The sequence below is a fragment of the Ursus maritimus genome, unplaced genomic scaffold, assembly GCF_017311325.1.
Source record: "Ursus maritimus isolate PB19 unplaced genomic scaffold, ASM1731132v1 scaffold_35, whole genome shotgun sequence".
Taxonomy (NCBI): Eukaryota; Metazoa; Chordata; class Mammalia; order Carnivora; family Ursidae; genus Ursus; species Ursus maritimus.
In genome coordinates, this window is record NW_024426119.1 from 2,506,062 (window position 1) to 2,524,140 (window position 18,079).

Below are 18,079 nucleotides of genomic sequence, written 5' to 3' on the forward strand. Positions count from 1 at the left end.
TGTCACATTCTACCCCTCCCCCATTTTTAGCCATCTGGGGAATGTTATATAGAAAAGATCTGGATCAGCTGACCGCTGGGTAAGATTAGCACACATACTATTTTGTCTGACATCCACCATTTGGTCCCAACCTTTGTATGAATACAAAGATATTAAGCTAGTACAATAGATAAAATAAAAGTTCTAAAGGATCTTAAACAGTTGAAAAGAAATATGTTGTTGTTTTCTAACCAGTTGGATTATTAATAAAACAAGATCATTTTTTTACTTATTACACAATATAATTTTCATTGCATAAAAGCATGTTCATTGCTTCACACATATCGAAATTGTGCTATGTTCCCTTTTAGATAAAGCTTTTAGGGAAAGTGAACATTGGTTTGCCATCTAACTGTTGTTAAGATAAGCATTTTAAAAAGCATTTTGAACAGATGTGGCTGACTTGGGTCATTTCATGAATTGTAAGAATGCCTTGGAGTCTGAACATTTAAAAAGTGAATTCCTAGTAAATAAAAGGAAATTACTTATATGATTCTATTTTTTCTGGCATACTTATTTATATAGATGGATATTCATACTCATAATAATTCCATTTGAATGCTACTGATTATTGAACTGAAAAAGTTAAGGGCATCTGGTTTCCGCTTAATTTTTATCCTTTTAAAAGATTATAATAAACCCAATTGTGAAAATTTCTTATTAAATCAAGATTTTTCTTCTTTTAAACCTGCTTCATTTATCTGTTAGTCATCTTAAAATTAGAATGAAAAAAAAAAGTCAAATTAAATCACACTTCATCCTTCTCATCACCTATAGAAAACCATGAGGTTTATAATAACTGCTAAAATTTCATTTTATAAATGATATGCTTAACATACAAAATAATTCATGCTGCATATAATAATTCATAGCACTTATTCACAAATATTTATTGAGTATCTACTATAGGTTTGGCATTGTTTTAGGTGCTGGGGATAATGATGGGAGCAGACATATAAATTCTGCACAGAATAGCTTATTGTCTGGAGGTACAGATAGAAAGTTAAATAAGAAATTACAATAATGGGTAGTGATTGCTTTGGTGGATGCATGAGATGCTGTGGGATTGTAAACTACAGTACCAAACCAGAAGGAACCCAAAGGCTTCTCAAAGTAAAACTTAAGCTGCTATCTGAACAATGAGTTAACCAGAAAAGGCTAAAAGAGAGAGGGAGAGGCGAGGGAGAGAGAGAAGGCAGGAGAGAAGGAAAGACTTTTCTAGAGGGAAGAGCATATGTTAAGTCCCAGAGCACATGATGGGTACTAGAAACCGAAGGAAGTATGGCATAGCTGGATCATAACTAGATGAATGGTGAGATGAGGCTGACTAGAAAGAGAACAGATCTTATGGGGCTTCATAAGTCATGCTAAGTCATTATCCTAAGGTCAGTGAGAACCCATGATAGGTTTTAAACACAAAGCTGAACTGATCACATTTATCTTTTAGAAACAGTCTGGTTGCACAGTGGAGAATGGGCTGGAGGGGAGTAAATCAAGAAGCACGAAGAACTGAGAAGTTGCTGGAGTAATCTAGGCAGGATGTGAAGACTTCCTGAACTGGGCAAGTAGCAGTGAGGACAGAGAAGAGAGGGAAGATATTTTGAGAAATATTGTTAGGAGGCTGAATAAGTGATTAATTGAACGGAAGAGTGAGGAAAGTTAAAAAAGACTTAAGGAAAATTCCCAGCTTTCTGTGCTGGGAATCTGGATGGATGGTGGTTGTATTTATTGGTACCTCAGTATGAATAGCAATTTGCTGGGAGAGTCCAATGACCTTATCCTTTTCAAATTTTATGTGGCATGATACTATGATATATATACTATACATGTTTCTAAGCTATTGTTAAGCTACTCTGACTCCTTCCTGCTGCTCCTAAATTATAAATACCTCTCATGATTCTCTGTAATATATTCTTCTTAATCAATTTTTTCCCTTGGATATAGCCCATGCACTCCGTGGCTTCAACCATCACCTTTATGCTATTCAGCTCCTGCTAAAACCAACAGTATCACTACTATTTAAGACCATTTATTTTATGCCTTGAAGTTAAGAAAATGATATAATTATTTAATCCTCAAAACAACTTTTAAGAATACAAGAAAGTATAGGTTCTGAAATCAGATGGTTTAAGCACGTGTTCAACATCTGCTATGTCCCAGCTGCGTGACTGTGGGAAAGTAACCCACCCTCCGCATGATCCCTCATCTGCAAAATGTAAGTATCAATGGTCACAACCTCTTAGCTTAGTTGATCAAATAAAATAATGCGTAAAAAGCACTCAGCACAGAGTATGGCACTTAGTAAGCGCTTACAAAATGCACAGCTTTACTATAAAAGCAGGCAAAGCACATATTTGTGGAAGACCGATTTAAGAGTAGGAACTTTAACAAACATTGTAAAATATCACAAAAATAAGAATACTCAACAAACACTTAAGGAACAGTTCTAAACCTTTAAAATTTGATGCAACTCTTATATTAAAACTCATCTACTTTTTTGAACAATGAAAAAATAGCCCTGGGGGGAAAACCCACAAAGGATAAAATACTTTTAGAATCCATTTGTTCACATATCAGATGATAATTTTAGGAAACTGCATAAGTTTAAGAAGCAATAACTATGATTATTCCATAGTTAATTTAGAGTAATAAATGCACAATCCTTAAAGTTGTATTTTTTGACCCAGAAATTACATTCCTAGGAATTTATCTAACGCAAGTAATAATCAGAAATGTATAGGAAGATTTATTAGGAAAGATCATAATCATAACATTGTTCATAACAACTTAAAAATAAGTAACACTGTTTATAATAATTTAGAAATAAGAAATATTTCCAACAAGAGGTAACTCACTGAATTTTTCATAATACATTCATATGTAGGATACAAATATGATGGAATCCACACAACCATTAATTAATGTATTTTCTAAGTATATTCAGTTATGTAGGAAAATAAATATGACATAATGCTAGGAGAACAAAGGACACATTGTATGTATAATCAAACCTAATGAAGTAAATAAAGTATGTACAACTATTTAACTATGTGAACTTGTGTGAAAAACAAACTCTGGGGAAATAAACCATTACAGAGTACACCAACATGTTAGCCATGTGCATTACAGGACAGAAAAAACTATGCTTTTTATACTTTTCTATACTTCCTTATATCTCAAATTTTCAGCAATATGTAGGTATTTTATGTTGTTTTTTGTAATTATGATTTATTTGTATACTTTATCCCTTTTTTCCCTTATCACAGGCAAACATTTTAAAGTATTTAATGTGTATCTTTTGTCTGTGTCTTTGCAAATGTATTATTATTTTGTGTGCCTGTATTTTAAATCATTTCAATGTTACTTTTATGCATTCAACACTTTGTTGCTATATGCACACTGAATATACTTTTCTAACTGCAGCCTTGTATCTCATAATGTGCACTCACTACATTTTAAGTATCTTTCAGGAATGGACATTCATATTGCCTCCAACAACCCCAACACCATCAAAAATAACCCTGCAAAGACTATTTTCACTAATGTCCCCTTATGGAATGATAGGATGGGGATATTTAATTTAGGAACTGCAATAATGCCCTTCAGAATGGTAGCACCAATCTACATTCCTAAGGTTCTCTAAATCCTCATTTATCAACAATTGGCATTATCCAGTTTTCTCATTTTTGCCAAAATGGTATAAGGTAACATCTCACTGTTGCTTTAATTTGTACTTCTCTTTTTTTTTTTTAAAAAGATGTTATTTATTTATTCAACAGAGATAGAGACAGCCAGCGAGAGAGGGAACACAAGCAGGGGGAGTGGGAGAGGAAGAAGCAGGCTCATAGCAGAGGAGCCTGATGTGGGGCTCGATCCCATAACGCCAGGATCACGCCCTGAGCCGAAGGCAGACGCTTAACCGCTGTGCCACCCAGGCGCCCCTAATTTGTACTTCTCTGATTACTAAATCCATTTGAGCATTGCCTCATATCTGTATTTGCTTTTGAGTATTTCCTGTATAGTGGTTCTCCATAGATTTTGCCATTTTTCTGTTAGGACCGTTACCTACGTGCCAGATACTAAGCTAAGCACCTATTGTTATTACTTCCATTATATACATGGGAACCTAACTAAATCAACATTTGAAGTAAGCAGTAGCATCAGGATTCACACCTGGCCTCCTGAGTACAGAGTTAACTTGCTGATTGCTGTCCTGCCTCTTACCCCATGCAATCCGAATGAACTATGAAGGTATCATCTTTCCTACACCACCTCTTTCACCAACCTGTCTGTCATTCTCACAAATAATATTAATTTATTCAAGGGAAATCATTGTAATACACAAAAATTCCCTTAACCAAAAAAATATTAACTCTTGCATATAATAATATACTAAACGATTAATATATTAGCTGAAATAACTTACAATGTGTCCACCCACATTATACAAGGGGTACCTAACAGGTGGTTCAGGATATCTGAGGTAGGTGAACAAAATGGGTTCCTCTACTTAACCCCTTCTTTTCCTAACCCTACAAGTTCAAAGGTTTTGTTTTCTCTCTTTTTGAATTTCTTGACTATTCAGGAGAGTTTTGTCAACAAGTTGAAAAATGAATATGTGACTGATTTTTTTATCTCACTTAATGAGGTTAATGACATTATTCATAAAGATAAGGACATATATACAGTTCTTAAAATCTGATTTGTCTTAGGCAATGATGGAGAAGACAGAGTCCTAGAAAATAAGTTTTTAAATAATAAAAAACAGCCATACCCTCTAAATGCTGAAAGAAGAGGAGAGTTTGACAAAAGACTCATTTGCTTTTATATTAGAATAATTGTGCTCTGAGTACATCAGGCAATTGATTGAGTCTCCTTTATGAGCATATATAAAAATGAAAGGAAAAAGAGAAAGCAAAAAACCTGGGTTAAAATCTGGGATGTGTCAGATAACTGCTGTACATGTAGTGAGAAACAAATTGGTAATAAATTAGTGTAAAAATTTATTGGGCACTCACTTGATAGAAAGCTCATGTACACACAGACTAGACTATGCAGAACCAGAGAAAAAGACTCTAGATTGTTTTGCATAATCTTCTATAGCCACCAGGAAAAATAATTCCTGTTCAAAATGTGCAATTAGCCATTAATATTCAATCTTTCCCTTTTGAGTAATTTTTACCATTCTGAGAAGCTACTTGTCAAAAGCGACAAAAATAACTACAGCTAAATCCTATAGTAAAATCTCTTCAAACATTGCTTCTGTTCTTCTCTCTCCTTTACTCCTTCAACTCCAGGTACAGCTCTGACAAACTTCTCTCCCTCACATCTCTTACAGTCTTCTCTTTAGTTTCCGTCCTGTTTTCTTTGTGCTTTAGCCTGGATGCTTTATATCACCCTATCTTCCAGGTCTTTAATTGTCTATACAACGGTTTCAAATCTACTGGTAAACCCATGAATTGCGTATTGTGTTCTTAATTTCAGGTTTTGTATTTTAAGTTTCAGAATTCTATTTGATTCTTTTACATAGATTCCAAATTACCCCTAAAATAGTTCATCTTCTCATCCAATGCCACAGTCATTTTAATGTCTAAATCTGACAATCTGATCATATGGATCTTCTGACACTGTTTCTAGCGTGTGTTTCTCTCTCGCTTTCAGTTATCTCATCAGATCTCCTGATATGCTTGGTCATTTCTGATTGCTGAAAATTGTATGTGAAATATTTTAGAGATAATCTGAGGCTCTGAATCATGTTATCTTTTTAAAGAGAGAAATAGGCAATCTGAGGAGCACAGGATCACTTTAATCCAGTCTAGGACTGATACGATTCAAAGCTGGATATAAGTATTTGCAAGGGCTGGACTATTTCTGGTTTGCCTCTACCCTTAAGGTATAACCCATTCAGGAGTCTGACTGAATACCTGAAGGGTTAATCAGGTCTACTCCACTTTGGTTTGCCTTGAAGTTCAATTTTTGTCTCTTAGCACTATGAAGCTGCTGAAAGCCCATTCAGAATCTCAGCTGGAGTTTTCTCCTCAGCTTCTTGGTATCCCTGTACCATTTTTTGAATTAGAAAATGTCTTAAGGGGATTAGAGGCTTCGTTCTCACTGAAATTCTGGCCCCTCAAATTTTCTCATTTTTTGTAATTCTCTAATGCCTTCCAACATTATTTTTGTTTTAATTCCATGCAACTATTCTAAGTGTTCTAATTGGGAGAATTGGTCTGATATAAGTTATTCCACTATAGCTGAAAATGGATGTCTTCAATGTCTATTGCAATTAAAAACATACACACATTCTGACCCTGTATTTCCATTCTAGGATTTTATCCTACAGATAAATTCATACATGCCCTAAAATATACGTACAGTAATGTTTATTCTAGCATTATTTGAAATAGCAAAAGACATGAAAGAAATCAGTAAGGGATAAAGCCCACCAATAAAGCAGCAGCTCAGCATTTTATCCACATAGGCTGGTCATGGAAACAAATGCCCTGGATCCTTACATGTTAAGATGGAAGGTGGGGAATAATATGCACAGTATGCTCCAATTCTGGTAAAAATGAAAAAAACACACGCATATATATTTACATATGCAAAAAAAGGTTTTGAAGGGATACCTCAGCATAGAGAAGAGTGGTTGGGAAAGAAAATTGGGGGGTATTGGAGCCAGTGGAAGATTTTCCATTACTTGATAGTGTTTGAATTTATTTTTTACACATTATACACTTTAATGCTATCATAAACATTAGAAAAAATGTATAGCATGAGAAGTGCTATATACAGGGAGTCAAAGAAGAAAATGGCAGCTCAAAGAAGGCATATTTAAGCAAGAGTTTAAAGCTTAGACTTTAAGGACAGATTGGATTTAGTTGAGTGAAGGAAAGAGAAAGTCTGCAGAGAAGGGGAGGAGAACATGGAGATACGAGGGAGTACTCACTGTAGGGAAACCATTAATAGTTCCAAACTCATGAAGGATAGGGCGGATGTAGGGGACTGCCTATCTTACAAGCCTCTTTTTCCCCAAGGACAGATTGTGTTGTGTTAAGGAGTTTAAATTTTATTTTGAGGGAATGAGGAACAACAACATGAGCAGATTTGCCCTTCACATATATGATGATGACAGTCCTGTGGATTGACGAGGGGTAAATTGGGGAGGAGACAGACTTGAGCTAGAAGACTGTAATAACCTAGGGGAAATCCTAATGTAGTGACAATGAGCATTAAATGGAACAGATTATAAGATATTAAGAAGGCAGAATTAAAAGGAGCTGGGGCCTTACTTATGAATAATGGAACGTATGAAATAATTTATTAGAATTCACTTTTTATTGGTCTTGGACAACTGAGTAGACAATGGAACCCTTCATGTCAGGGAACATAAAAATGGCATAGATATGTCAGGAAAGAAATGTTCGGTTCTGCACAGCTGAGGTTGAAGTGATTGAGTACATCTAAGAGAGGAAGGTGTCCAGCTGAATACAGATTTCTGGAGCATAAAAAGATGGTGGAGGAAGAGACTTAACTGTCATAAGAAGTCATGGGGGGTATTTAATATCACCACCGAAGGAAGGCTACGGATGGAACAACAACTTATAAGGGCTGGAATATATATGGTAAGCCCCAAAACGAAGCTAAGAAAATACTCAGAAAGCTTTCAGAAGTAGTGGAAGCCAATGGATGACAATGGTTTCAAGAAGGCTTACATTCTTTCAGAGAAACCTAGAAATACAGAGCCTAAAATGCGTTACTGGTATTGAAGAACTAGGGGATGATATATTTGATCACTGTGTTAGAATCATCTAGTGCTTGTTTTAGGATTAGATTCCTGGTCCTTCTGAACTGAGATTTCTTAGGGTGGGAAAAGAGTGTATATTTTAACAAGGTCCCCAATAAACTTCACCCTCAGGTCTGAGAATAACTATGGTAGACTTTAAACTCCTTTAGAACAAGGATAGTATTTAATTCATCATATATACTTCGTGCTTGCCACAGCATTTGCCATATAACAGGTCCTCAATAAATATGTAGTAACTTAAGGATGAGAGCAGTGAATGGACACACAGACAGATGAACACACAACTGAATGAAAGAACTAGTGTCTTTGCCAAAATCTTGGTCGGATTATTGGAGCTTACGTTCTGGTGGGGTGGGTGAAGGCGTGACAGATAATATACACATAAGCAGATAGATGTAGAGATATCTGTAGAGATCTGTGTTAGCTAGAGTAGTCAGGGAAAGCTTGTCTGAGGAGGTAGCATTTGAGCTGTCACTTAAATTACAAAAAAAGCATTAACCATGTGGTGGTCTGAGCGAAAAAACATTTGCGGCAGTACAAGGTCCTAAGGAGAAAAAGGGTGAATAAAGTGTGTTTAAGTAATAAGGCGGTATCTGTGACTCTGGCTCAGCGAGTGAGATAGAGGCTGGGGGAAAATGAGAATGCTGATCATACACGGCTTCATCAGTTGTGATCTCATAGGAATACGGTTGTTACTCTAACTGCAATGAGAAACGATTTAAATTTTAAACAAAGCAGCGATGTGATTTGATTTACACTTGAAAAAAATTACTCTGGCATCTGTATGAATAATGGATCTTAGCAGGGCAATGGTGGAAGTAAGCAGACCAGTTAGGGGTTGATGAAATATTCCAGACAAGAGATGATTCTACTGTGGTGGTAGTGACAGAGACAGTGAGAAGTGCTTGGGCTTAGAATATGTTCTGGAGATAGAGAAGACAAGACCAGGTTAGCCAGAATAAGTAAGGGAAAGAGGAATCTAAAGAATTTGGATTTTAGCTAGTAAGCAATGGGAACTCAAAGTTTTGAAGTGAATGAGTGACACAATTACAGTAGAATATATTAGAACAGTTATCTTGAAGCAGCAAGCAAAATGAATTCCTTGGGAAATAAAATGGAAGGTAGTGACAAAATTGGAGTTATTAATACTACTCTAGGCCTGAAGTGACAGGCACTGAACTACGGTGATGACAAAAGGAATGGCAAAAAGTGACATATATAAAGGCCACAATCAAGTTTATGGAGATTTAATTTGCAGTGCCTCTGGACACTAGGGCTTAGCAGACAAATTTGGGCTACAAATATTTGGGAGTCATGAGAATATAGCTAGTTTTTAAAGCCATGTGAGTGACTGAGATCATCCGGAAAAAGTGATAGAGTGAAAATGGAGCCTAGACTAGGAATTGGCAAAAGAGACGAAGACTGACCAGAACAAAAGGAGAAAAACTAGGAGAATGTGGCATCATGGATGCTGATGGAAGCATTTTAAGGAGGAGTGTTTATAACATTCAAATAAGGGCTAAGAAGTGTTGGTTGGGTTTGGTAAAATGGAGATCATGAGTGATCTTGATCAGAACTGTATCCATTTAGAGGTAGATGGAGAAGCCAGACTCCAGGTACATGAGGCGTCTGAGAGGTGAAGAAACACTGACCATCAGTACAGATAAAACTTCTGAAATTTTTGGTTTTGAGGCAAAGAAGAGAAGTAGCTAGAGGAATAACTAGAGTGCAGTGAGGGAATAGTTAGAATGGGAGAGACAGTGGCATGTTTCAGTATAACATGAAGGAGACCGTAAAGAGAAAGAGGAAGAAGCTACTGGAGGGGGTAAGTGATTTCAAGGTGAGTGCTGCTAATGGGATCCAGAGCACAGTGAGGGGGTTAGCCATATGCAGGAGGAAGTCACTTCTCCCAGTTACAGGAAGCAAAAGTATGCCTGGGTGCAGGTAAGTTAGCAGGGGTGGTACTCAGAGACAGAGGGACTTCCAGTATGATGGCTTCTATTTTCTTTGTGAAGAAACAAACCATCTACTCAAAAATGAGGGGAAAGGTGAAGGGGATTAATTTTGAGGAGAGTAGAGAAGGAATGCAATAGCCATTATGGAGAATGGACAGATAATTTTCCCAGAGAAATATGAGATTGCCTGGCCATGTTGAAGATGGAACAAAATGATGTCTGCAATTTTGTGTTGAAATATTCTATGATATCCAGGTTAACTCATAATCGACATCATGGCAATCCCAAGCCTCATATGCCTGTTCTACAAAGAACCTCTACATGCCGGACACCTGAATTCACGACTTTAAATTTATGGAGCAGCTTACAAAAAGCTCTTTTGCCAAAGCCCCAGTCTCTCATTTCTGAGGTTCTCTTTCTTTTACACCTGTAAATTTACTTTCGTTATTTATCTACATTGTTTTTTTCAGAAGAAAAATTTAATCTGACAATAGCGAATAGATGTGAACATAGATGCAATGTTGGCCACAGCATGAACTGCTGTGAGAAAAGTCCTGTCAGAGCAGCATAAAAAGCAACCACGTCCATTAGATCAACTTAAATAAGTGACATCAAATTATCTAGAAATCAAATATAATTTGTGACAATTATATGCTCATTTCATTTTTATTTTTATCTTTACTATTTGCCTCACATATATTAGATGCTTACTGAAGCTTAGTGAAAAAAGGAATGAACATTTCAAAGATGTCTAAGCATTTGGTACATATTGATAAACCATAAAATAATCAAGTGCAAATAACTGAAAGAAAAATCCGAAAACCATAAAGTTAGTAAAGAAGGTAACTGCTAGCACATCTACAGCAACGGTATTAACAATGTCCAGAGACGGTGTTGATAAATTAAGAGAGGGGGAGGGGAACATGATAACCTATTAGAGGAGTTCCGTTCTTTCATAGAAGCAGGGTGATTTTCTTTTTCCATCATAATTGTGAAATGAAATACTCTCATCATTATACTCCTTTAGTTGTCATTGCCATGTGAATAACATTTGCCCCAAACTCTCATAAAATATAATAGTAACAGTTAATAGAAAGGCATGAAAAGAACTACATCTTTCTTTAAAGTTTAGAACACATTTAGGATTTGACAATGATATGGGTTAAATGGCTGTTACTTGAAACCTTAAAATAATTTTTTTTTGCTACTCTGCAAGTTAATTTCCTAATTGGTAAAAAAGAAGAGGTTAGATTAGATATCTCTGAAGGAAGTTCCTACTCGCATTTCTGACTGAAAAACATCTGATCACAGAGACTATCAGCTACTTTAGGAGTATAGTACTTCTTATAATAGCATACAATGTCCGTGGTAATAAAAGAAACCTGACAGGACGGTTTCGCTTTAGGTATAGCTTACTTCTTTATTCAGACCAACAAGCTGGTAATGATTTTCATAATTAATTTTAGATATTTTCTTATCCATTAATTTTTTTCACAAAACTATGTCATGAATGTTATCAGAGTTTTTCTAAAATAAAATTAATTTTATAATCATCATATCATGGCCTTATTTTTTTCTTCCTTCAGATGCCTATATTTTGAGAAATAGTATAAATTCTTACCTCTAAGAGATAAGGTTCCATTTGATCCAGGGTTTTTCCAAGATGCTTATCTGGATCTAAACCTGCCAAGAAAGATTCAATTTTTTTTTTTTTTTTTTTTTTTTTTAGATAACTATCAAATTGGCAGTCTAAAGGTACATTCCCCTTCCCTTTGCCTCTCCTTGCCTAGGAAACCAGTATGTGTATATTTCAAATTACTTTGATCCTAAAGTAAAATGCATTTGGCTAGTATTTACTTTCCTATTCCCCTTAGGTAACTGGTCTTCTTGCTCCTGAAAAATAAGTTCCATACCGAATCATTTCATTGCACTGTGTTAACTTCCAGATGCATTATTTTAATTCATTTTTGTGCAACTGTAATTTGGATGGAAAAACAGGTATCACTTCAAAGATAGGACATTTATGTCCTCAGTATTTTAACTCTTATGGTTATTTTACTCATGGACAATAGTGAGAATTTTCTTACGTATCCCTGTTTTACCTAAACTTTAAAATTCTTACTTAGAAAATGAGAGTAGAAAATAGAAGAGTGGTAGACCCTTATGCCTATATAATTAATTCACTTTATAGAAGGATGCAGATATGGACACAAATAACTGTATTATCAAATTAAATGACATTTCATTTCAATAACCACTTGTGTGATAATGTATTTTCTAAGCAAAAATAGAGACAACTCTGAAAAATCATTATTGTACCAAGAGCATGTGCACAATCTTAGATAAAGATGTTCAACTATAAAGTAGAGTTTATGTAGGTAATAAGGTATAGGCAGACAACTACGGCAATACTCTTCCTACATACCAAAACTAACTTGCCAGAGAAGAAAAAGTCACATGCCACAAGTTTTCTATGCAATGAAAGAATTCATTTTAGATATTACATTCATAATATATTTAGATATTTACATATGTAATACATGTATTGACTTAGCCTCATTTAAATAAGTTATTTTTTTATTGGCTTAAATTATTTAGCTTATTAACTACAAAAACTGATTAATAATTTTCTGCTTCTAGTTGGATGCCTTTTTTGGTAACATATTTCTTGTATCACATACCAGAAGAAGGGAAGTCAGACAAAGATTGAAAACTCTTCTGCCACTGAGTATTCTTAGGTGAAACAGACTTCTCATGTCAACTCCCTTCACAGCAATCTTATTCTCACGGTGTATTCATTAAAATTAAAATTTCAAGGAGATGGGTGAACATGTAGATGAACCAATCACTGACTTTGTCCAGTTCCTCTACTTCTACCACCATTTATCAATTCAGTATTTAGAATGAATAAGTAAATGAAATACTTTGAAACACCATGTAATCACTACGCAGATTTAACAAGCATTAACATCATGCCATATTTCCTCTACAACTTTTTTTTAAAGAAACAAACACCACCAACACAATAGAATATCACGGTATATCTACTCTTAGTCTACATCCCCTATACTTCTACATGGTAACCACTATTTAGAAGTTGGTGAGTTACTAATTATGCTTTTATAATTTTACTACAAATGTATGTATCCAAACACTATTTAGAATTGTTCATGTATATTGAATTTTTACATGAATAGATATAATCTTTAATTTGATTTTTTCAATTCACATTATTAATGAGATTTACTTATATTGATTACCATGTCTCTGGTCCATTCATTTTTATTATTGTATCCTATTCCATTATATGGATATACCAGAATTTAATTCTACATTTTCCAGCAGATGGGTATTTGGGCACTGGGTTGTTTCTAATTCCTGTTTTGCCACAAGTATTTTTTATGCTGCAGTGAATATGCTTTTATGTGGAATTACTATGATAGAGGAAAATATATACATATAATTGTGTGTGTATAATCTTCAAGTCTATTAGATATTGCCAAATTGCTCTCCAAAGCAGTATTACCAATTTGTACTCCCACTATGAGGACACAGAATTCCTATTTCACATAATGTAAAAATAATTTAGTGGTGTCAGAATTTTAAATCTTTGCTAAGCTGATATATATTGTTTTATATACTTGTTTTAGTTTTCATTTTCTCATTATTATCAAAAGTAAGCACCATACCCAACACAGATGGTTTCCGAGGTGAATTCTACTAAATATTTAAGGAAGAGTTAATACTTACTCTTCTTGAACTATTCCAAAAAATAGAAGAGGAAGGAAAACTTCCAAATTCATTCTATAAGACCCACATTACCCTGATAATGAAAATCAGATAAAGAAACTACAGAAAAAGAAAACTACAGGCCAATATCTGATGAACATAGATAAACATCCACAGTAAGATATTACCAAACTGCATCCAACAATACAGTAAAAAAAAAAAAAAAAAAAAAAAAAAAATCATTCACCATGATCATGTGGGATTTATTCCAGGGATACTAGGGTGGTTCAATATTTGCAAACCAATAAACAGGATACACCAAATCAGCAAAAGAAAGGGTAACAGTTATATGATCATGTCAATAGATGCAGAAAAAGCACCTGACAAAGTACAACCTTCATTCATGATAAAAACTCTCAACAAAGTAGGTTTAGAAGGAACACAGCTCAACATAATAAAGGCCATATATAAAAAACCCACAGCTAACTTCATTCTAAACGCTGAAAAACAAAGCTTTTCCTCTAACATCAGGAAAAAGACAAGGATGTCCACTCTCCTTCCTTTTATTCAACATAGTACTAGAAGTCCTAGACACGGCAATCAGACAAGGAAAAGAAGTAAAAGGCATCCAAACTGATAAAGAATAAGTACAACTTTCATATTTGCAGATGACATGATACTATATAGAAAACTCTACAGACTCCACTAAAAAAACTGCTAAAACTGATATACAGATTAAATAAAGTTGTAAGATACAAAATTCACACACAAGTAATCTGCTGCGTTCCTATACTCTAATAAGGAGATAGCAGAAAGAGAAATTAAGAAAATAATCCCATTTAAAATAGCACCAAAAAGAACAAAATACCTATGGATAAACTTAAGAAAGGAAGTGAAAGACCTATACTTCAAAAGATATAAATCAATGATGAAAGAAATTGAACATGACACAAACAAATGGAAAGATATTCCATGATCACTGATTGGAAGAACCTATACTGTTGAAATGTCCATACCATCTGAAGCAATCTACAGATTGAATGTAATCCCTATCAAAATACCAATAACATTTTCCACGGAACTAGAACAAATAATCCCAAAATTATATGGAACCACAAAAGACCCCAAATAGCCAAAGCAATCTTGAGAGAGAAGAACAAAGATGGAGGTATCACAATTCCAGATTTCAAGATCTACTACAAAGCTTTAGTGATAAAAACAGTATAGTATTGGTACAAAATAGGATTATATAGACCAATGGAACATAGATCTATAGTTACATAAATCAATGGAACAGAATGGAGAGCACAGAAATAAACCCACACATTTATGGTCAATTAATCTATGACAAGGGAAGGAAGAATAAAGAATCTACAACGGGGAAAAGACAGTCTCCAACAAATGGTGCTGGGAAAACCAAACATGCAAAAGAATGAAACCGGACCACTTTCTTATACCATATACAAAAATAAAATGGATTAAAGACCTAAATGTGAGACCTAAATTCATAAAATTCCTAGCAGAAAACAGGTAGTAATTTCTTTGACATCAGCCATGGAAACATCTTTCTAGATATGCCTCCTAAGGCAAGGGAAACAAAAGCAAAATCCAACTACTGGGACTACACCAAAATAAAAAGCTTTTGCATGGTGAAGGAAACCATCAACAAAACAAAAAGCAACTACTGAATAGGGTATCTGCAAACGATATATCCAGTAAGGGGTTAATATCCAAAATATACAAAGAATTTTCACAACTCAACACCAAAAAAACCCCCAAAATAACCTGATTTAAAAATCAGCTAGAACTTGAACAGACATTTTTTTTTAAAGACATACATATGCCCAACAGACACATGAAAAAAATGCTCAACATCACTCATCATCAGGGAAATGCAAATTAAAACCATAATGAGGTATCAATTTACACCTGTTGGAATGGCTAAACACACACACACACACACACACACACACACACACACACACACACACACACACGAAGTAAGTATTTGTGAGCATGTGAGCACAAAGGAACCCTTGTGCATTGCTGGTGGGACTGCAAACTGGTGCAGCCAATGTGGAAAACAGTATGGAGGTTCCTGAAAAAATTATGCTTTACATATTTGAGAGCTGTGTTGTAGTATATTACTTCTTTAGAAATTAGTCATTCTTACTAAGATTTATGCTGTCAGTCTAATAGTGGTTCCCAGATAAGAAATTTTTTTTTTCTGTGCTAAATCGTAGTTTTAAATGTACTTGTGACATTCTGTAATTTTAATGTAATGTGTGTGGGTGTATTTTTATTTTTATTTATACTTTATAGCACCTATATATATTTTTAATTCTGAAACATTTTTCAAGTCTAGAAAATTTTCAGTCATTATATCTGTAAGTATTATTTTTCTGCCTTCTATTTTTTTTTCTGAAACATCTGTTACACAAATATTTCAATTTCTAATCTATCCTACATATTTTTAAATTGCTCTTAAATTTTTTTTTTCTCTGTCTATATTGCCTTTTGGGTCAATTATTTTTTTTCTGCTTCATTCATTCTCTCTCTGACTTGGCCCACCTAGAGTTTATTCTGCCCACTGAGCTTTTTGTTTTTTAAGTGACTATATGTTTCATTTCCAATATTTCTTTTTTTTTTCTTTTTTAAAGATTTTATTTATTTATTCGACAGACATAGAGACAGCCAGCGAGAGAGGGAACACAAGCAGGGGGAGTCCAATATTTCTAATTGGTTACTTTTCAGGTCACCTTGTTGCTGTTTCACTGTGATTTATTTTTCTATTTTTTTAAAAGATTTTATTTATTTACTTGACAGAGAGAGAGAGAGAGCACACAAGCAGGGAGAGTGGCAGGCAGAGGGAGAAGCAGGCTCCCCGCTGAGCTGGGAACCCCATGAGGGACAATGTGATTTATTTTTCTAATTGACTGCTTTTTTTTTAATGGATGTTTTATTTTTCTTTATCTCTTTGAGGTTCTCTCTCATATGGGGGACTTTCAATCTCTGTTTTCCCCCGGGATTATAATCTCCCCAACTGCTTTTGCTTGCTTCCTAACCCTTTGTATTATAGCCCCATAGTTCAGTTCTGCTTACTATTTTGTGTTTACTCATTTCTACTTCACAGAGATGTTTATTATGTTTTCCAGCACAACTATGTCTTTCATACTTTTCCTTCACATATTCATATAAAGCACGAATGTACAAGGCTTGCATGAATGGAAGTCACTGTTTATCTTTCCTTCCAATTTGTTGATTCTTACATATTGGTTTAACAGCATAACCTATCTCACTCAGCATTTGTGCACACAACATTAAAATCAAAGTCTCTCATGATTGAATCTAATAATTTACATTTTGCTTCTTTGTAAGGATCTGGGAAAAAATAAATGCCTGTCTAAAAGTCATGAAGGGAATTTAAGAGCATATGGTTTTACACAGGTAAGCCTGGGAGATCAAACTGATGATCTTCCCATTTTTCTTGTAGTCTTTTAATTCATTATAGAATCATCAAGTCTCAGCTCTGAACTGTAAACGTATAGAAATAGCTGTTGCACCTCATTTCAGCGACTGCTGCATTCCATGATGTAGATAAAGTAATTTGGTTTGCCTTTAGATAAGAGTCAGTAAAATACATAAACATTAGCCACAGAGGGCACAATTTTTTCCACATGAATCTGTCATCATCACACAGGCATACTATGTTAAAAATTAGTTGATTATTTCAAGATTTTTCTTCTGTATTCATGGAAGTATTTTCAATTTATTTATTCCTGGGCTAAGCAGTGAACATTCTGTGGCACTAAAAATATTAATTCAAAATTTAAAACTTAGAGAAGATTTTCAAATATTTTCCTGAAACACATTATAGACCATTTCACTACAGTAGAAAATCATTGTAAAGTTATAAAATAGCTAACATAAAAGAGCTACATTTCTTTTCTCTCAGAGTTAATAATGAAATAAGCTGCAAGTATAAGTCTTTACAGTATGGTAACGGGGTCTGTGTCATGTTCAGTGAGTGTGGTAGGTGCTGCTATGATTCATGGTCTGATGCTTTAGACATTTCACATAGGGAAGACGACCAATCAGTAACATTCCACATACACAAAGCAATAGAAGATTTCACTGGACATATAAAATCAAGAGAATTGCACGACCTGAGAAATAAACAATTTTGACACACTGTAAATTTATTGGAGGTTATATCTGGTGATTTTGGTAGGATTCTTTGGCATGAACAATGATTTAAAAGTTCTTATCTCATGATCTGATACTATTTGAATAGACTATAATTCTTTTCAGAAAAGCGTCTAAGTTTTATAATGAAACTGTCTAGATTCAGTATAATAGTCTACATATTCTCTTGAATGGGTCGTTCTACTTTAAATCAACAATGTATATGATACACACTTGTGTCAGGCTAACATATTCCATTGTACTTGATTATGACTACTTGAGTCCGTTTCTCCTGATGCTTTGCTGGGTACTCTAAGTGAAGTCTGTCTTTGCTTCCATTTTTCTTTTCATTAGAAAGTGACAAATC

General features: G+C 34.5%; 1 protein-coding gene across 4 annotated transcripts in view; it reads right to left on the reverse strand.

The window, feature by feature from the left end:
- DPH6 (diphthamine biosynthesis 6) overlaps nt 1-18,079 on the reverse strand; it is a 160,978-nt gene that overhangs the window by 21,490 nt on the left and 121,409 nt on the right. For 3 of the 4 annotated variants that reach the window (XM_040620432.1, XM_040620431.1, XM_040620433.1), the window contains exon 6: nt 11,420-11,481. The exons of the other annotated variant lie outside the window; for it this stretch is intronic. In XM_040620432.1, the coding sequence (XP_040476366.1) occupies nt 11,420-11,481 (62 nt within the window). The remainder of the gene's footprint in view (nt 1-11,419; nt 11,482-18,079) is intronic. 4 annotated transcript variants of the gene reach the window in all.